Raw genomic sequence first — 22362 nt, 5'->3', positions numbered from 1 at the left:
TCTATGCAAAACTCAGTGTCGCCAGGAGTCATTTGACATTTTTTTTTGGAAAGTTTGACAATTTTTAGCCTCAGCGTACTCTGGACTGTTTGACATACGACCATGTGTTAGGTTCTTTACAATAGTTTGATTGAGACACCTCCAAAACATGGTTTTTGAACGCTTTTACAGCATCTACTAGCGACGAAAATCGTTGACCACGCCTTTTTTCTTGATGTGCAGGAATCAGATGAAGTCATTGGATCTCCAGTCAGGGCTGTACGACGCATGACCCATCAATTACACGTTTTGTCCTCAGACAGGCGCTGCACAGTGGTCGAAACCACTGATCTAGCGGCGCGAAATAAATAACTTAGAAACGAATGAAGATATCTTTCTAAAATTTTGCACAAACTCAATCTGTGTCTGTGGGTAATTACACTGTGCAACATTTTTGAGCCAATCGCGTGCAAACAACTTCTTTCTAGAATTTTATGAAAGTAGAGGACCAATAGGCAAAAACCATATTTGGGTTTTGTTTTCTTAGATCGGGTTCGGTTTTTATGGCCTCATCTAAACATGATTAAAAATCGAATTTTTAAAACAAATCGGGGCTGTATCTCTGAAACCAATACGAATCTTGTTTTGACATCTGCAGCAAACTTGTAGATAAGAGCAAGAAGAAAATATTTGGAGGAATAGTGAACTCGAAAAACTGCATTTATTGCCTCAAATTTTATAATATATGTAAAAATTCTATTATTTGTGTATATTTCGCAGCGTATCTCGCAAAATGTTAAATTCTTCTTAATGTTACCTTTTGGAAAAATATTCTCTGGAATGTAATACACAACTCTTCAGAACATTATATTGTTGTAAAATGCCTTTATCGCCTTGTTTATAGCGAATTTTTCAATAACAATTTGGTAAATATTTCAATAATTTATTGAAATCCCCAACATGAGAATAAACAGCCTGTGTGAACATTGTTTGAAATAAGTTTTGTAAAAGGTATGTTATGAAATACCCCTTAAACAACGTGAAATAACAATTTTAGAGTTTTAGAATGTTCTGAAGAATTGATGGTCACATTGTTTGGAAAATTTTTAGAATTGTCACTTGTTTCAACTTCCAACAGTTCAGTTGTTACTGACCAGAATTTCAGAAATTATGTAAACTTTTCTATATTTTAACGAGTTTGAAGCGCTAGATGTAGCTTTTCCTAGTTCATCTGTTTGACACATAAGTTCTACTACTTTAGGGCTACAATATTGCTGAAGACTGCAAAGCAAAATTCTTATTAGTTTCGGAGATAAAGGTCCGATCACTGGAAAAAAGGCTCATTTTAGGTCGGTTTAGATGAGGTCATAAAATCTAAACCCGATCTAAGAACACAAAACCCAATTATGGTTTTTGTAGTCTCAATATGTACTTTCAGAAAATGCCCATTAGAAGTTGTTTGCATTTCCAGTGTTGCACAGTGTTATGGACTGAATATGAACAACATAGGCAAATATTTTGGTATAGCCCCCATAAAACGGTACCTCCTGATATTTGATATTTTGAGGATTTAAGCCACCTTTTCCTTCCAAATTAGTTGTAATTTGGTACTTAGGGTTCCTAGTGATCACTAACCTTTCCACCAAAAATTGTGGACATAGGTCCACGTTTGGGTATAGGCCCCTTTTAAGGTACCTCCCGACTTTCAGTAGTTTGGGGATTTAAAGCTACATTTTCCGACCAAATTAGGTGTAATTTGGTATTTGGGGTTCCCAGTGGACACAAACATTCGCCACCAAAAATTGTGAACATAGGTCTACATTTTGATATAGCCCCCATATAACCGTACCGACAGATTTTGGGTATTTTGAGGATTTAAGCTATTTTTCAAGACCATTTATCAGCAAGATTTGCAGCTATTTGCAGCTAAATTTTGGTTATTCGGAATCTTGGGAGTCCAATTTAATTATTAAAAAAATAACTGGACCGAACCTCGGTGGACCTTTGTAGTTACGCTCCATCCAACAAAAGTATATTGCACTAAAAACATACAAAAAATAATAATTTTTGAAAATGTATTGCTTTATAACTATGTAACTTCAGGCCCCAAACATTTTATTTTAATTTAACTTAAATCCTCCCCTATCAATAAAAAATAAACTTTGTTTAGTTTTATTACGAATTTATTTAACAATTAAACAAATATTAGATCAGGTTTTTAGCAACAATTTTATTAAAATCTGATCCGTCAAAATTTCTTGCACTTGACACTGAATAACTGAGTAAATATTTACAACAACAAAAAAGTAAAAACAAAATCTTAGTCAGCAGAGTGTCTGTAATCGATATAATGGAAAACATTTCGCAATTTTATACTTTGATTTTTTGACTTTCGCGCCGCTAGATCAATGATTTCGGCCTCTGTGCGCTGGTTTGAATCGATGTGTGAGAGCTCGCATTGTCATGATGCAGAACGATTCGTCTTCTCTTGTTCGTTTTTCGAATTTCTCAGGAGACTTCTGGCAAACAAATAGTAGTGTAGAAACAGGCGACCATTTGCTTCGAGGTGCTTCTGACATGAACAACTTTCGTTGGATTTGGCTGGCTTTCGAAGACCAAAACGGTCGATTCCTGTTTTAGTTTTGGGTTCCTAAGCAAAGATCCAAGATTTGTCGTCTGTGATGATCTTATAAACGTCGTTTGAAGCCAACGATCGTTTTTATTCACAATTTCTTTGCACCAACTCACAAGAGCCTCTTTTCGAACGATTGTCCAATTTTGCGGGATCTAACGAGAACAATCAATTTTTGCGGCCAGGTGTTCATACAATAGGTGTGTTCGTTTACTCAACAATTCGTACAAATTTGTACAAGTTCAGTAACTTCTTGTAATCGGCTAAGGTCTTTTGCATTGTACTGTAGAGTAAACGAACAACATCCAGTAACAATTTGTACAAATTTTGAGTAAACGAACACACATAATATCAAATGTTAATTGGTGGAAGAAATGCTCAAGGATGCCTCTATCTCACGGTATATAACATGGCGATCTTGCATTATCAATTCACGCACGGCGTGAACGAGTGTCGACCCCGATTGAATTTATGAAGCCAGTTTATCATAGTGATATTGGATGCCCCTTTATCGACATACAAAGATTTAATTTGATCGATGCACTCTTACCGTGATAATCCTCGTCGAAAGTTATGAAAAAATATAGGACGAAAATGTTCACAAGTAAATTACATTTTTTGCAAAGTGATTTTCTCAAGTCACTGTAAACAACACAAAAGCCCATTTAGATATGACTTTATTAGCCGGATTTAGCACATTATCAGGTTTTAGTTGCTAAATCCAGCCAAAATTTACCAGATTTCCCATACAAAAATAAATCCTCCTATTGAGTGGATTTGTTTTAAATCTGGCATAAATCCTCGTATACAACTCTGTTTTTTGCAACATGTTGCTAGAAAATACAAAAAGTTGCAAGCTGGAACAAGAAACAAGGTAGATGCATCGATGAATTGCTACACTAAAAATAATTTAAAATATAAAAACTTGTAAACAAGGCGGAAAAATTAAGTTTGTTTTGATGTACAAAGTTGATTTAAATCAACCAAGACTAATATTTACGATGTCTAAACGATAAAATTATTAGTTCATTTATTTTAGATGGGCAAACTGCGATAAAATAATTCTTTATTTGCACTTTAGTTAGCATTAGTAGCATAATGTGCTAACACTTTCAGTATTAAACAATAAATTTGTAATTTGACGTATGTTTTTTGAGACGAATTCAATTTACAAAAAAATCATTTGACGTTTCAAATTCGATCAGATGGGCTGATGCATCTACCTTGGTAATTGTGCTATGAACAAAAATCAGCTGACTGTCATTTAAATCCTCCAAAATGTATATCTAAATACAATGAGATTTGTACTGGATTTATTAAATCCAGTCGAGGATTTATGGCTAGTCTAAATGAGCTACAACACATGGTCGTATGTCAAACTGTCCTGAGTACGCTTAGCCTAAGCTGTCAACTGTCAAACTTTCCTGCCTAAACTTTCCTTGTATATCGTCACCTGAAATGCCCAAAGCCGTAAGTTCACAGGAGAAGCAAATAACGTTATCAATTGAAAACTGTTTTATAGAGTATAAATCTTATGTGACCGCGCATTTTAGGTTTAATCAGTCATGTACGAATGAAACCAAAACCGCGGAAATGCTTGGTTTTGGGATCATTCAATACACAAATATCCTCAAAGTTACGTTATTTTTAAACGTACACGCAGAAAAATATGTGTTAGAAATATGTTTGGATCCAAACATAATTTGTTTGTGCCCAAACAAATATATGTTTGCAACATTTTGTAGCATATCTCAATTTTATTTGTTTGGGTACCAACATATTTTTTATGTTAGAACATATTTTTTATGGGTGGAGAGAGGATTTTTTGTCAAAAAGAGTAACAACAGGGCTCTCGCGGCTGCGGAATGCTGTTTTATAATAAAGAGCTGTGTGTATGGTATAATAGGAGACGCAGAAGCTTTGGTGGCGTGTATATGTAAAACACGTGTGTTTCGTGCTTTGTTGTTGTTAACCAACGTAGCAAGCGAAGAGGAAAAGAAAAAAAATTGTATTAATTATGTTTTTCTTTTTTCTTCAGTTTTCTAAATACAATCGTTGAGTAAAGACGGTAAAGTGAGTGAATAAATCAGTGTTTTTTCTTTTCTTAAAGAAATGGTGCTTTTTTGTAATTTAAATGTCCAATACATTTTATAATTGAATCAAAAAGTTGAATGGAAATATTTATGAAATCGCATTCAATATTGGTAATTACATCAATACATTTTTCATATACATACATACATATGTATGTATATTTAAAATATGGATGTACCTATTTATTACATTATATAATCATTTGATTCCAGATGCTGATTTCCCGCTGTTGATTTGTGTTTTATTTCACAACTAAGGAGAAGCGTTCAACGATGTTTCTATATAAATTTTTCTTTTTAAAAGATCGACTTTTTATAAATTATTTCATTCAGTTTTTCTTTTATTAAAGTCTGTTATGTATTTCTTTGGAATTTTTTATGTATCTACAGTGAGTCAATTAAGTATTTTGCCTCTTAAGAAAATTGAAAAAATATAAATAAATTCGTTTAAAATCATCAAATTAGTGGTCAGAAAGTCGAATAATTGTATGTAGTATGTTTGTGGATATTTTAGTATCCAATATCTGCAAGAACCGCTGCGAAAGGCTTAATGGTCTTCAAGATATTGGCAAAAATCTATAACAACACAAAATATTTTACCTCAAAAAAGTGTTTTGCCTTTTACATATTTTTTGAGAAAAAGACATTTTTGTTACACGCTAAAGATTTTTATAGTAACCGTTGGAGATTATCACATTACACAACTGTTTCGGCACCAGTTCCACCACCTTGCGACATATTTTCGCGGTTATTTTCTCCAATTTTCCTACATTAATTTCTTTGACAATATGTTTTACTAATTTTGGTCATTACCGACATTAATCTCTAAGAAAATCAGTGAAAAATGATTCGCCGCTACTTTCAAATTCTAACAAAAGCGTAAAAAATAAATAAAAAGCTAAGATGCATCGCAAATAGTGAAATAAATTACAGTTTGGAACTATGAAAATCAAGAACAGAGGCAAAAAATTATTTAAAAAATCGCGAAGATCCTTCCTGATCGCTTCCAAAAATTAATCGTGTCTTCAATATCAATCTCGGAACCAATGTCTTGGATGAAGTGTCTACAAGGTTCCAAAATCCAAATATATTGACGGTATTATGGCAAGAAAAAACCATATTATTTTTTAATAAATAAGACAAAATAGATCACTCTTTATTGATATTTTCCCGCAACATGTGAGGGCCATCCGATGCAAATATATTTAAATACCTTCGCCACTAAACCGCACCATTTTTAAAATCCAATTTTATAACTTCAGAGGTCTTGGCAAGGGATGGTTGTTTCCCTATATTTTCCAATTTTTTTCTAATGTTTTATTTGCTACATAACCATCAATATCTCTGGATTTTGGAACCTTGTGGACACTTCATCCAAGACATTGGTTCCGAGATTGATATTGAAGACACGATTAATTTTTGGAAGCGATCAGGAAGGATCTTCGCGATTTTTTAAATAATTTTTTGCCTCTGTTCTTGATTTTCATAGTTCCAAACTGTAATTTCTTTCACTATTTGCGATGCATCTTAGCTTTTTATGTGTATGTTGTTGCTTTTGCTTTTTTTTCTATGCTTTTCAGTAAACCACCACCATTTATAAATGTGTGTACATATGTATATGTTTGAGATAGCCAGTGAGCGCTTACTGAGAGCAAGTGAGCATACATTTCAATGTCTTTCACATTGAAATTGACTCTCCCATGCTCTCAGAAAGCGCCCACTGGTGCATGTGTTTGTTTTTTTGATTTGTGGCCAGGGTTTAAAAGCCAGCATCTAAAAACATTAGCATTAGCTGTACACTTCAACTGCTACACAATATTCACACACCCGGCTAAATAAGCAACCGAACGCATATTTATTTTTGTACATTTTTGCTTATTTCGTTTTTTAAGCCTAATCTTTTTTTCGTTAGGCATAATCGACAGCCACGCTACATATTTAGCAGTCGACTGACCATTTGTCGCAGCGAATTAGGCACAGAGGGTGTTTTTTATGACTAGGGTTGCCAACGCAGTAATAAACAAGTAGGAAAAGCGTTAAGTTCGGTCGGGTCGAACTTTTTATACCCACCACCACAAATTTCAGCCATTTCGGTGAATTAATGTGGCCACAACCTTTAAAATACCGAAAATCGGAAGGTACTGTTCTATGGGGCTATATGATGGCGTGGACCTATACCTACGAATTTCTGGGGGAAAGTTTTATACCCCAAACGAAGACTAAATACCAAATTTCAGCCATCTCGGTGTGATGAGGCCAAAACCTTCAAAATACCGAAAATCGGGAGATATCGTCCTATCGGGGGCTATATCAAAACGTGGACCTATATAAACATTTTATGGTAGAAATGTTTCTTAGCCTCTGGAAATTCAATATACAAAGTTACAACCGATTCTGTTGTCAAATGGGACTAATACATTCAAAATATATTAAAATGACGCGTACTTTATATGGGGCGTTATATGGGGGTAATATCAAAACGTGGACCTATATAAACCAACTTTGGTAGGAATGTTTTTTGGCCTCTGGAGACACAAAATACCAAATTACAACCAATTCGGCGGTAAAATGGGACAAATATCTTAAAAATTCCTTAAAACGACGACGCGTCACGCGTCATTTTGTATGGGGGCTATACGAAAGCGTGGACCTTCATAGCCCGCTTTCAATACCAAAAGTCCTACGTACATATAATAGATTTTCCCAAAATTTCATCCACCTACGTCAATCCGTTCGGACGCTAGAGTGATTTCCACAGACGGACAGACAGATGTAGAATTGCACGCTGATCAAGAATATATGTATGGCCTGTTCCCGTACTTTATAAAGTGGTAAAAGTCGTAAAAGTTGTAAAAGTCGTAAACGATTTTCATATAAATTTTGTGTACGGGAACGCAAAATGTGTAAAAGTGGTAAAAATTGTAAAAACTTTTTAGTTCTGGAACAGAGCTATAGTTTGTGGGGTCTACAATGATTATTTCGAGTAGTTACAAACGTAGTGACAAACTTAATATACCCCCATCCTATGGTGGAGGGTATAAAAAGGTGTCATTTAATGTCAAAATGCCCCCATCATATGGTAGAACCTAAAGAATACTATTTATTACACTGCTCAACAAAATTGAAAAAGTTGAATGTTTCAGACAAAGTTGCAGTTGTTTCTAGATGAAATCGGCGAGTTATTTTCAAATCCGGTCTCGGTTTTTCTCCATCAGCTCTTGTTTTTGAGATATAGCTCAAAATCGGTTTTTACGAGTTTTACCCAGACTTTCGTTATTTTCGGATACAAACAAATATTTTTTGTGGGTTTTTCGACATATATGTATTAAGGAGATGTTGTACGCTCGATACAAATAGTTTTTGAAATAATTATGGTGAGTATATATCAAAAAATATAGAAAATATACGACGGACCTTGTAAAAATTGTATATTTTGAGTACTTTAAGCTGTAATTACGTCATCAGGGGAAGTCATAGGATCTTCATATGGTACTCCGGATATGCTTAGGGTGTTTACTATATAATCCAGTATTCAAATGTATAATATAAAGTTCATAGCGCCCATGATTCCGCCATAACCTAAAAACCATCATGAAGACTGCCATTGAAAAGTAAATGGTTTATGTGGTAATGATATCACTGGTAAATGATTTCCCTTTAGCAGTCTTCATGGCTATTTTTAGGTTATGGCCGAATCATGGGCGCTATGAACTTTATATTATATATTTGAATACTGGACTATATAGTAGACACCCTAAGCATATCCGCATTGCCATATGAAGATCCTATGACTTCCCCCGATGACGTAATTACAGCTTAAAGTACTCAAAATATGCAATTTTTACAAGGTCCGTCGTATATTTTCTATATTTTTTGATATTTACTCACCATAACTATTTCAAATACGATTTGTATCGAGCGTACAACATCTCCTTAATATATTAATGTCGAAAAATCCACAAAAAATATTTGTTTGTATCCGAAAATAACGAAAGTCTGGGTCAAACTCGTAAAAACCGATTTTGAGCTATATCTCAAAAACAAGAGCTGATGGAGAAAAACCGAGACCGGATTTGAAAATAACTCGCCGATTTCATCTAGAAACAACCGCAACTTCGGTTGAAACAAAAGTCGTGTTGACCAGTGTTATTGTTTAAAAATAAAACAAGTAAGAAAAGCGTTAAGTTCGGTCGGGCCGAACTTTTTATACCCTCCACCACAAATTTCAGCCATTTCGGTGGATTAATGTGGCCACAACCTTCAAAATACCGAAATTCGGAAGGTACCGTTCTATGGGGGCTTATGATGGCGTGGACCTATACCTACAAATTTCTGGGGGAAAGTTTTATACGCCTAAAGAAGACTAAATACCAAATTTCAGCCATATCGGTGTGATAATGAGGCTAAAACGTTCAAAATATCGAAAATCGGCAGATATTTTATTATGGGGGCTATATCAACACGTGGACCTTTATAAACATTTTATGGTAGAAATGTTTCTTAGCCTCTGGAAACACAAAATACAAAGTTACAACCGATTCTTTGGTCAAATGGGTCTAATACATTCAAAATATATTAAAATGACGCGTACTTTATAAGGGGTCTTATGTGGGGACTATACCAAAACGTGGACCTATATAACCCAACTTTGGTAGGAATATTTTCTGGCCTCTGAAGACACAAAATACCAAATTACAACCAATTCTGTGGTCAAATGGGTCTAATATATTCAAAATATATTAAAATGACGCGTACTTTATATGGGGCCTTATATGGGGGCTATACCAAAACGTGGACCTATATAACCCAACTTTGGGTAGGAATATTTTTTGGCCTCTGGAGACACAAAGTACCAAATTACAACCAATTCGGAGGTAAAATGGGCCAAATATCTTAAAAATTCCTTAAAACGACGCGTCACGCGTCATTTTGTATGGGGGCTATACGAAAGCGTGGACCTACATAGCCCGCTTTCAATACCAAAAGTCCTACGTAAATATAACATATTTTCCCAAAATTTCATCAACCTACGTCAATCCGTTCGGACGCTAGAGTGATTTCCACAGACGGACAGACGGACAGACAGACAGACGGACAGACGGACGGACATGGCTATATCGATGTAGAATTGCACGCTGATCAAGAATATATATACTTTGTGGGGTCTACAATGATTATTTCGAGTAGTTACAAACGTAGTGACAAACTTAATATACCCCCATCCTATGGTGGAGGGTATAAAAAATATATATTTTGAACGGCTTCACCAAAAATTCACATATCCTTTGAACGAAAAAGTGGAATTAATTATATCGTGATTTTGAATGCATTACACTGGTAACCCAGATCTCAAAAACAATTGTTTGCTGAAAACATGGCTAAGCCGTTGAAACTTTGTTGCTTATTCTCTTTTCTGATATGTGTTGATCATGTGTGCTGCAAAATATGAGTATGCGTGTCTGATGCTTTTTTATTATAGCGACAATATCAAATAGCATCAGCATCGCTAGCAATATTTTTGTGAAATTTGTTGCTACATGTTGCCGTTGTTCATTGTTGCTAAACATATTTCGAAGAAATTTTAGCAGGCAAAGCTGCAAATATTCGATGCTTTTGCTAATATGGCGTTAGCATTTTTAACCCTGGTAATACCCACTAATGCTCGTGCAATAATTGCTAAACCATTTTCAAAATCGCAAAATGAAGAAGTTTTTAGGATGGTTTAAGATAAATCTGATATATAAAAGGCAATGTGTGTATGTTAGTATGTTTGTTTGTTTGTATGTTCCGAATAGACTCAAAAACGGCTGAATAGATTTTCTTGAAAATTTCAGATAATGTACTGGGAACACCGGTGGTGAAAATAGGCTATATATTTTTTTGAATGGTCGTCGCGGAAGTGAAATATCGCGGTCATCCCAAATTATTCAAAAATGTATTATTTCAGATAATATACCTAATTTTAGTAAGCGTGACTACAAAACCGCTATAACACTGGCTTCAATATGTGGCATAACGCAGTCAACGCCATAGTTTGGAATACAGTAAAATCCCGATAACATGAGATGTCACTATATAGAAATTCCGAAAAATCGATTGGGAAATCTTATGAAATTTTGTATGTGGAGTTTTTAGGTCTGAGAATAGGTCGTAATCTATTTTTTTATCCCGCTAAGTGTAGTGACCGGTGGTGCTCCCCACAAATTGTTTAAGAAAACCGCGAAATTCAAGATACTTTTTAATATATTGTTTACAAATTGTTTGCATTGCTATGGTAATTACTGTCTTGACCCTGAATGGTCGTTGCGGAAGTGAAATATCGCGTTCATCCCAAAATTTTCAAAAAAGTATTATTTCAGTTAATTAGAACGGTCGTAAGCTGTTTTTTACTGCTAAGAATAGTGACCGGTGGTCCTCCCCACAATGTTTTTTAGAAAATCCGAAATCTTTGATATTTTTGAACGTATTGTTTACAGATTGTTTTCCCTGAATGATCGCGGTCATCACAAAGTTTTCAAAAATGTATTATTTCAATTAATATACATAATTTTAGTAAGCGTGACACAAAAATGATATGAACACTAGCTTGAACAAGTGGGATAGCGCGGTCGTGAGCTATTTTAATATGGCTAAGTGTAGTGACCGGAGGTTCTCCTTCAATTTTTTTTTTAAAGTCCATGATATTTTTGGACGTATTGTTTACAGATTGTTTGCAATACTACTGTAATTGCCGTCTTGACCCTGAATGGTCTTCGCGTAAGTGAAATATCGCGGTCATCAAAAATGTTCAAACATTTATTATTTCAGATAATATACATAATTTTGCGTGCCTAAAAAATGCTATAAACGCTGAACACTAGACAATAAGTGAGATAGCGAGATCAACTCCACATTTTGGAATACAGTAAAATCCCGATAACTTGAGATGTCACTATCCAGAGGTTAAATCAACCAAAAATAGCGAAAATCAGGCGCCTTTCTATGGGAGCTATATCAAAACGAGGACGTATACTGAAAATTCTCTGCAAGACTGTTTACGACCCCCAAAAGTGACTATATCTCCAAACTATCGAAAATCGGGAAGTACGGCTTTATGGGAGCTATATCAAAACGTGAATCTATAACTGTTGCATACCGATCACAAATAAAAAGGCGTGTCTTTCGGTCGATACGAATATTTATGCTCTCCTCATTAAATTACATTAAAACCAAATTTTACCCATTTCGGTGTGATAATGATGCTAAATCCTCAAAAATAGCGAAAATCAGCCGGTACCGTTCTATGGGAGCTATATCAAAACGTGGACCTATACTGACAATTCTCTGCAGTAATAATTACGACCCCAACCGAGACCAACAATCCAATATATAGCAATGTTAATTGACGTGCACCGATCATTATATGTGGGTCACAAAGTGCTTTAAACTGTCAATTTATGGTGAAGGGTATAATAAAAGAGATTTTATATCTTAAATTTGGGGGATACCATTACATGGAATTTATGTCAAAACATTGATTTATATTATGAAGTTTCTAGAGGGATGCCTAATTATGGCTGTATCAATTCTGGATAGATAACTAAAGTTTACACGGAGAACCCAAACAACGGGCCAGCAACGCGGACCGGGTCAGCTAGTTCCTATATAAAATAACAAAACAAATGTTGGTAAATGCAAGTTTTAATTTTCGGTAGAATAACAAATTTTGCACAGTGGTATATAGAAAAAAAATATTGACAAATATTTAAAATTTGAAAAAAAAAACCAGTAATTATTGGAATCCAACCACCAAACGGCTGGTACAATAACACCTAAACAATTTCAAAATCGAAAAATTCCGAGGTTTTTAAGATGTTTAAGATAAATTACCAAATAAAAGTACAAAACAAATGTTAAAAAAAATATTTTTTTTTGGTAAACTAACAAATGCTTCGCCCAGGTATAAAGGAAATATTGTATTGACAAATTTTAAGAAAATTAAGAAAAAATAGTAGTCATTCGAATCCCAGTACTAAATAGGACTTAAAATTTTTGTAATTAATGGTAGTTTAATACAAAAAAAATTCAAGAAAAGCCAAGACCACTGTGCAATTTTTTTCTATCTTTCATTAAATAGCTGAAAAAAATACAAAAAAAAAAAATTTTTCTACTTGGACCAATATTAAAGAAGTTATGATTATTTCTTTGCACATAGTTTTTACAGAATTCGACTTTTTCAAGGCGCGACATCTATCGAACCGTCAGTCAAAACAAAAATCTGGCAATATACTGGTATGTTTTGCTAATGAGCAGCATCACCACAGCAAAAAATAAAGGAAATCAAAAACCTCATCTTGAAAAAGTGCCCGATTTCACTCAGAAATCCCATATATACTTTATAGGGTCCCCGAAGAATATTTCGATGTGTTACAAACGAAACAAATTTAATTATACCCACCATATTATGATGGATGCTATAATAATGATAAAAATGAAATCACTTACTTATCGTATGTCCGAAAGAATGGATGCAAGTGCAGGCGTCGATTGCGTATTCGTATTTGAATTTTCCTCAATGATTCTTCGCATAGATTACGTATTGGTTCGCCAGCCTCTTGCCAATTCAAAGAACCGGGGCGGGGCATTTCTTCAATATATTTTGGTGGTGATTGCACCTCTAGCAAAGGTGTTTTCTCTAAATATTTCACTGTGAATACTACACATAAAGAAATTGGATTAATACAAAGATAATAACACCGATCCATACACTCCGCTACTACCTCTATCAATTTCATCTTCAAAGATGCGCCATCTTATGCGATTTGTATCAATGGCGTCCACATAACGCGAACACAACAATAACATTTCCCGTTGGCTTAAATATCTACCCAATCCCATATTGTGAAGGGCTCTTTCGAATTGATTACGGGTCACGGTACCGGTATGCAAGAGATCATATCCCTCAAGAAATTCGCGGATTCGTATACGGTTTTTATGTACTTGTTTTTGAAGGCAAAATATTATGTCACAAATATCTTTATTTTCCTGAGGGTGATTGCAAAAATCTTTGAACACTCTTTGGGTAATATTTGTACCATCTACTGGTGGCAGTTCGGGTAATTCCAAGTCGACCAATTTCCCAGGGAAATTTTGTATGATTTTCTAGGATATTTTTTTTTGCAATATTGAAATAGTTGTAGTTAAATATGCTGGTGTAATTTTTGTCAACTTACCATAGAGTTATCAGTTAATTTGTTAACCTTTAAATAGTCCAGAATATTCTGCAAGTGTTTCATGAAGGCCACATAATTTACCATATATGAATCTTTCATATAACGCTTAAGTAGCAAAAGGAAATCTTTATCGGAAAGAGGAATTTTCATAAAACGCAAAACCCGAGAGAAGTGCGAAACGGTAACGGTGCCCATATTTTGCGAAATCTGCAAGGGAAGAAAAAATATTGTTACGGAATTAGGTTTTACTAAACTTCGTGTACCAAATAAAACTAGGGTTAGCTTAGTCCATATTTACATTAGGCAGTTTTCTCTTTTCTAGGATAGCGTTTTTCCTTAGCGCTAAATTTTAATAATTTGTTAAAAAATATAATATTTCTGCACACAGGAACAAAGTTTCTGTTTCCAATTATTAAAATGTATACTAACCCCCTGTTTTTGTAACTATTTTTTGTTCGTTCGTCTATATTCGTAATAATTTAGGCATTCATAGCTCAGCCCCCAGATGACACACGGTCCTAATTTTTCGTAGACGCGTTCCATATATAATTAAGAATTCCTCTTTTAGAAATCAGAGCTCTACATTTGCGCTGAGGCGAGTAAATCCATCTACAAAATTTGACAATTCGTGTGAGAAGAATAAAAACTTTTACAAAAACAGGGGGTAATATTGCAGGAAAAAGTTCGATAATGACTTGTTTTTTTGGCAAAATGTTTAAAGCAATAAAACATTTAAACACAATAGATTTTTATTTCAACTCCTAACACCTGACTTTATTATTGCGAGCCAATCGCTCAGGTTACTGACTAATATGAGTAGGAATTGTTTTGCCAATATAGCCACTTTTACTAATTTTCCCACCCTAATAGAGCTCTGTTAAGGGGAAGATGGACGTTACCATATGTCCATACATACACATAAAAAACCAAAATTACTCCTTTCGCATATCGGTGTAAACCTACGCTCACGTAATTTTCTGGGCGTTAGAAATTCTTAACAAATGTGGAAACTTAAATATTAATCTACTCACTACAGACGATCACACTTAACCTAACGATGATATCAATTTTAAATTTTAGTCTTTTTCGTTGAAGTTTTGATGATATTATTAAGGTCAATTCATGGTTTAATAAGAAAGGTTAGCCAAAGCTTTATGTCAATTTAATTTTTTTCTTTCGACTGTTCCTAAAACGTCAACACAATATACACAAACTGTGTATGTGTGTGTGGTGTTTGAATAATATGTCAAACAATTATAAAAACAATCGAATTCAATGATTTTTAAAATTATTTTTGCAACATTTGTATGGAAATAATTCGCCAGGTTATCATTGAAACAAACATTTTATCATATCCACAACTTGATTATGCGGAGAAACATTGGTCCTTCATTCATTTTTTGTGATTTTTATAAAATGCTCAAAATTGGTGTTGTAAACAAGCCCACTTGTTGCTTAATTTTGAAGTTATAGGAATTCAGGAAAAACAAGGGTTCTATAGATTTTTTCATTTAAATCTACCTCTTTACTTATACCATGGGTCAATTTATAAAAAAACAATGACTGAAATTATTCTGTTCTTTTATGTAATTTCAGGCCCCAATCACCATCTGGCGCGCATGCGCCTACACATTAGGAAACAGACGTCACCCCTGTTGCGTGCTAGTCGCCGTTTTATATGTCGGTAGGTACAAATTTATAATTTACCTGGTAGCCAGATACTTATTCGCTCTTTTCTTTAATATTTGCAGATGAAGATGATGATGGTTTAGCCAATCTAGGACTTCCAAGTGTCCGAAACATTCCCCGGGACACAATGCCTCACTCTGGACTTAAGCCCACAGACGTCTGACTTCCAACAGACTCAATATGGATTTTGTTTTTGGATCAATTTATCCTTAAAATTTTACTGACCACCTTCACACAAAGCTTTGGAGGGGCCAGAGTTCTAATTGATGTGATCGGTTTTCTTCTTGGCGGTATCTTTAATAAGAGAGCAATATTTTATAACCGACAACCAATCACTAACAAAACAAACAACTTACAACTTTTTGTACGCACAGAAACATACACACAACACCATCAATTTAAATAAATGGTAGAAAGTGTTTTTTTCTTAAACATTCACAGCCAGTTTCTATATGTCGAAAGAAGAATGTGTGCGAATGAAACACGTCCAAACTCTTGTGTGTTTTTCAATTTTTTTTTTGTTTTGAAGCAAAAGCAAAGGTAAAATTATTTCGAAAACTAAAGTTTGGGCGTGTTTCATTCGCACACATTCTTCTTTCGACATACAGAAACAGGCTGTCAGTCTTTTGTTTCATTCAATTTAACTATTTTCCTGGGTCATATATATTTTTTGGGAATTATAAACTTATTGTCAGGCACCAAAAACTTCAATGGCGAATTTTCTCCTTATATACGGCCGCCATCATCAGACATTTTCCTATTTTCCAGCTTTTTCGCGGATTTCCCAACGTTTATCGCTTTCATTTTCGTTGTCGTTTTCGCCTCGAACTAACCTATAGATCACTATAGTTCCCCACAGTGTTGTATTTTATTATTTCATATTGGTTGGCTACACTCCGAATTTTGCCTATGAACCGGCCATCTAATGTGTATCCGGTTTCTTTTTCGTTTGCCGGCTGCAAGAGGCAGGACGCCTCGATATAAAAAAATCATTTCTCCAGCTCCACGCAACATATTAGACGTGTTCCTTTACGTTCCTGAGGTTACCAGTTTTTACCCGCAAAGTGTTCCCTTACTATTAAAAGCATACAGTTTATATGAGAACAGTTCACCACTTTTACCATTTTGAAAAGTAAAGGAACAGACCAATTATTAGTGAAATTAAAAACCGAATATTTTTGACACTCACTGTAAAATTTTAACAAACTTTTGGGTTATCGAACAGACCTAATAACACATATATATCCTGCAAACATTTTTGATCGACTGATGTCCAAAGAGATAAAAATGACTTAAGAAACTGTTCCACTTTGTGTCCCTAACTTGCTTGTCGCTTCCGACACTACTGGATATTATAAAAGCGACAAAATTGGCACTGACGAAAAAAAAAGAAATTTTGTTTTATTTAATTTTATTTCTTTTTTATTATTATTACAATTGTAATTTTTCATCCAATATTTTTATACTATTTTACATACTTAGCTGAATTATTATGGAATTGTCGTCAACATTAATTTTGACGACACCTGGCCCGTGATTAGAACCCGGGGATGCAGAATGCCAGCCGAGCATTGCACCACCGTTCCATGTAATACTCAGATAGACTAAAGGCCGGAACAGAATCAATCGTCGCTTGCTTTGCTTGCTTCCCCAAATGTCAAATTATAAAGGAATACAAGAGCCTCTTTGCAAATCCGCCTGCGTTCCCCTTTTGGAGGCTCTGACATTCCTTTATAATTTGACATTTGGAAAGCAAGCAAAGCAAGCGACGATTGATTCTGTTCTGACATTAATGGCCTTTATGGGTAAATATTGTGAAATTACTGGTTTCCGGGGTCGAAAACGGCAAAGTGCGAAAAGGCTTTAAATAAATATTTTTCGGCTATTTTATAAGACAATTGTATGTATGAATGACATAGTCCCACGGAAATGATATTTAAATATTAAATTTTGTAAGATTCATTTGTCCTTTCTTTGTTTTAATTAACTATAGCCTTGACTTTGAAATTGGTCTATTTGGATATAGCTCCCAAATACAATTTAACATATTCACAGTGATGTAGGTTATCATATAGTCGATCACGGTCGACATGATCTTTTCCTTATTGACTATTTATTTTTCCTCTGCATTCCTACTTTTTATACCCTCAGCATTTATGCTAATCAGGGTATATACACTTACATACGGAACGGATCAACCGATTCGGATCAAAATTTGGTTTTCGTAATATTTTGTCCAAACTTAGTTTAAGTTCGAAGATGGGTTATATCGGTACCTCCCCCACAAAAGTTCAGAAATATTCGGAAAATTTGTGTGCACGATAACTCTTGAAGGGAGCAACTGATTTGGCCCATACTTTGCACATCGTGAAATTTCTATCAGACTTAGATGAGGTTCCAATATGGACTCAATCAGTCCAATTCTTCGGATACCTCCCACACAAAAGTTCGGAAAAGTTTAGGATCTGCTCTCGAAGCGCTTTGATTTTTGTTGTAACAACTTGTATTCACCACCCCCCATACGACGGTACAAGTTTCATCTGGGGCGAGCCCATACTTCCCACCCTATGAAACCGTGTTTAGTGGTTGGAGTGCACGATAACTCTCGAACGAATCAACCGATTGGGTTCCAAATTTGGATTTCGTATAATTTTGTCCAAACTTAGTTTAAGTTCGAAGATGGGTTATATCGGTCCACACCTTCAGGTAGCTCCCCCGCAAAAGTTCAAAAATGTTCGGAAAAATTGCGCGCACGATAACTCTTGAAGGGAATGACCGATTTGGTCCATACTTTACACATCCTAATAAATCTGCCATATGTATGTATATCAGGTTTGAATATGGACTATATTTGTCCACTTATTCGGGTACCTCACAATATTTCGGATAGATTCACTTTTAGACCTGCTCTCGAATCACTTTGATTTAAGTTGAAACAACCTGCATTCGCTGTCTCAATTACGACGGTAAATGCCTTTTCAAGGGCAAGTCCATACTTCTTGAGAAAACAGTACAAAAGGCGTCCAAACTTAGTTTTAGTTCGAAGATTGGCAACAATTTCCTGTACCTCTCTCCAATATTAAAAAATGTCACTAAAATGGTATGCACGATGTTCCTTGAACGGGGCAACCAAATTTATCCAAACGTTGGATCTCCTAATATTTTGTCCATATTTAGTTTAACTTCTAAAATGACCGATATCGATCTTCTCTTTATGTTACCTCCCCCACAAAAGTTCAACAATTGTGTCGATTTGTCCGTAGATGAATGTTTTAAAGTCCTCAACACATAAGAAGCATGGCTTTCTTGCTGAAGTCATATCTGATAAAAGACTAAAGACCAAGTTCGACCTAATAAACAGATTTCAGAACCACATTTGAATTAGGTCAAATTTAGTCTTTAGTCATTTACCAGATATGACTTAAGCAAGAAGGCCATGCTTATTTTGTGTCGAGGCCTTAATTCACATAGGCTGAGGGTAAAGCCGACTGATACTTTTTTACTTGTTTCTTTATGGTTCCATGTTGTATATCGTCACCATAAATGCCCGAAGACGTAACCCACAAAAACAAAATTTTACAGGAGAAGCAAAAAACTTTATCAAATTAAAAACTGTTTTATGGAATATTAATCTATTAAGGCGAGTATATGGAATATTATCGATCATATACCAAGGGGAATAAGTAGTGAAACCAAAACCGCTGAAGTGCTTAGTTTTGAGATCCTCCATTACAACAAAATCTGTAATATTATCCTATTTTCCGAAATGCCATTTCTTGAATAGGATCGTTGTTTTTGAACGTAGAAGCTTGCAATTTTGCCAGAGCATGTATTTTAGCTTTATGTATCAGATAACGTCAAAAAACGAATTTCGATTTTCATGTCGGTTACGTCTTCGGGCATTTATGGTGACGATATGATGGCATGGTACAAATACACAGGTAGCCGCATCAGCAATTGTTGTTAACATAAGATGTCAAAATTTGACTTCAATTCAATGCACTTGACACATTATGTTACCATCAGCTGGCATGATAATGCTACCTGTATTATTGTACCATGTATGATGGTTTGTTTAAAAATCCTATAATAACAAGTAAAAAAGTATCAGTCAGCTTTGCTGACAGAGATATACCCTCAGCCTGTGTATATTGAAACAATTTTTCCCCAAAATCGTATGTATTTAGGGGATTGTAAAAAATTTTGGATGTATGAACCGACAAAAATGTTGATTAGGATTAAAGATCAAAAGTTTTGCGGAGGAGATACTTAAAGGAATGGATCGACATTGACCATAATGGAAGTGGATCTCCAGCCACTACATATGGGGTTTTTACACCCTTCTGGCTGCTTGCCCAAGAAGTATGGATTTGCCCCCCGAAAACATTTTACCATCGTAATTGAGGCAGCGAATGCAAGTTGCTTCAACAAAAATCAAAGTGATTCGATAGCAGGTCTTAAAGTGAACTTATCCGAAATTTTGTGTGGGAGGTACCGGATGGAGTATACAAATATAGTCCATATTTGAGCCTGATCTATATTTGGTAGACGTATTAGGATGTGTAACGTATGCACCAATTCGGCCACTCCCTTCAAGAGTTACCGTACGAACAATTTTTCCGAACATTTTTGAACTTTTGTGGCGGAGGTACCTGAAGGAGGAGACCGATATAGCTTATCATCGAACTTGAACTTAGTTTGGACAAAATATTACGAAACCCAAATTTTGGACCGAATCGACAGATCCATTCGAGAGTTATCTTGCGCTCCAACCACTATTCACGGTGTCATAGGGTTTTTTTGTAACTTTTTCAGGCTATTTTCTCAGGAAGTATGGACTTGCCCCTAATGAAACTTACAGCGTCGTATATAGGACAGCGAATACAACTTGCGTAAACAAAAATCAAAAAGATTCGAGACCAGGTCCTAAACTCAACTTTTTCGAAATTTTGTGTGGGAGGTACCAGAAGGAGTGGACCGATTGAGTCCATATTGGAACCTCATCTAAGTTTGGTAGAAATTGCACGATGTGCAAAGTATGGGCCAAATCGGTTATTTCCTACAAGAGTCATCGTGCGCACAATATTTGCGACAATTTTTGAACATTTGTGGGGGAGGTACCTGAAGGAGTGGACCTATATGGCCCATCTTCGAACTTAAATCAAGACTGAGGGTATAATTAATAAAAAAAATTACCTTCGCCTAATAGGCAAAATTTTCAAATAAAAATATATAAAATATTGTTTAAGGATATTTTGTTTTACTTATTCCGTTTCTATGAATTTAATTTTTTCAATATTTTTAACCCTAAATGCGTCGGGACATAGAAGGAAGTATTTTCGCAATATTCACCCTTATATTTTTAACGTTGTATAAAATGAATAAATGTAAACAATCGTTTTTTACGCAAGGATTCTACACAAGGTTTAAAAGAAGTTAGAATGAGAGAATAAGTATGGTTTAAAGAAATTGTTTTTGTATAAACAGTCACTTTTTAACGCTTTTTCAGGCACTTTCAGACACGCTTTTGCTGAGAGAAGATATATTTAACTTCCAAATGTTTGGATGATATGTGGTCGAAAAGGAGACAAATACAAGATAATTCAAAGAACAGCAATGACGTCACTGAATCGTCAAAATAATCATGAAGGAGTACAACAAAAACAATAGCCAACTAAGCGATAATTGGATGATTGCAGCAAAACAAATGTACATTAATGACATGGAAAGTAAGAATGGAAAGTTTGAGAAAACTCTAGACGGAAGTTGTTATTGTAAAACCAATTTAAACAATGTAACTGCTTAGCAAAAGTTTACGTTATAAATCAAATTTTTAAATTAACGGAAATTTACCTAAATTAACTTAAATCTATCAGTTACATTCGTAACAATATTATAGCTTCACCTTAGACATATGAATTGTCAAAGAACAACAGATGAAGTTTTTGGACCGTTATTATAAAGAAATTTTTCTTGGTCGTACTTACAAATTCATAATCTTGAAAATATGGCATCAGTGGTAAATGAGCAAATTGGGCAATTTTAATTAAAATTAAACATAATTGGCGTCTATCTTCGGGCCGAGGTATGACATTGACATGCATTGGATCATTCCATTCCAAACCGGTAGCAATATCCTTGTGTTCGGTTTTATTGGGATCTATTAAACAACATTAAGTGGATATTTAAGCAATATTACAACACTTTGGCAAAAACGAACCTTCATTACAGACAACTTTACAAAATTCGCTGTACACAACACGACCGTCACGTAGACGAAAATAATCGGTTACTTCGCGTAACTCAAAGTCTGATAGGCCAATGACATTTTTATATTTGCCCAAAATGCTGCTAAACAGGGATTCTGGAATTATGCGGAAAAATAAATTCTACTAAAAATATTTCCACACGTTTCTCTTTTCGACTTACCCGAAATTAGCCCCTTGCCTTGAGGATCATGCTCACAAAATTCTTTAGCAATATTGTAACCATAACGAAAAATAGCATCTTGAATTTTTCTACATGCTTTCCAAATTTCATTCAATTTTATATCAAGCTGAGAGGTTGAAATTGCTGATTAGGATATAAGGTAGTGATTTCTTCAATACTAACCCGTTTATCATCATCCATGATGTTTTAGAAGGAATCCAAAATTGTTTTTCCGAAAAATAACGTCTTGAAAATTTTTCAAAATTTTATTCTCCGTTTTTGAAATATCAATAATTGTGAGAATGACAAAAAGAAAAACCAATTACTC

General features: G+C 34.8%; 1 protein-coding gene and 1 long non-coding RNA gene across 2 annotated transcripts in view; one reads left to right on the top strand and one right to left on the bottom strand.

Annotated features, from left to right (window-relative positions):
• The window catches only part of LOC141391114 (uncharacterized), a 25244-nt gene extending 9442 nt beyond the window's left edge, over positions 1–15802 (top strand). The window contains exons 2-3 of the long non-coding RNA XR_012409563.1: positions 15513–15600; positions 15668–15802. This is a non-coding gene — a long non-coding RNA (uncharacterized lncRNA). The remainder of the gene's footprint in view (positions 1–15512; positions 15601–15667) is intronic.
• Positions 1–22362, bottom strand: part of LOC141391113 (uncharacterized) — a 23995-nt gene extending 1633 nt beyond the window's left edge. The window contains exons 1-7 of the mRNA XM_073964032.1: positions 22218–22362; positions 22035–22161; positions 21826–21969; positions 21593–21765; positions 13917–14123; positions 13464–13845; positions 13189–13399 (exon numbers count right to left, since the gene is read on the bottom strand). Coding sequence (XP_073820133.1) covers positions 13189–13399; positions 13464–13845; positions 13917–14123; positions 21593–21765; positions 21826–21969; positions 22035–22161; positions 22218–22235 — 1262 coding nt within the window. The 5' untranslated portion in view covers positions 22236–22362. The remainder of the gene's footprint in view (positions 1–13188; positions 13400–13463; positions 13846–13916; positions 14124–21592; positions 21766–21825; positions 21970–22034; positions 22162–22217) is intronic.

This window comes from Musca autumnalis, unplaced genomic scaffold (genome assembly GCF_047663935.1).
Source record: "Musca autumnalis isolate F117 unplaced genomic scaffold, ASM4766393v1 scaffold_1, whole genome shotgun sequence".
Classification (NCBI taxonomy): Eukaryota; Metazoa; Arthropoda; class Insecta; order Diptera; family Muscidae; genus Musca; species Musca autumnalis.
The sequence above is the reverse complement of the archived record's forward strand: the minus strand, read 5'-3'. Positions and strand labels throughout refer to the sequence as shown.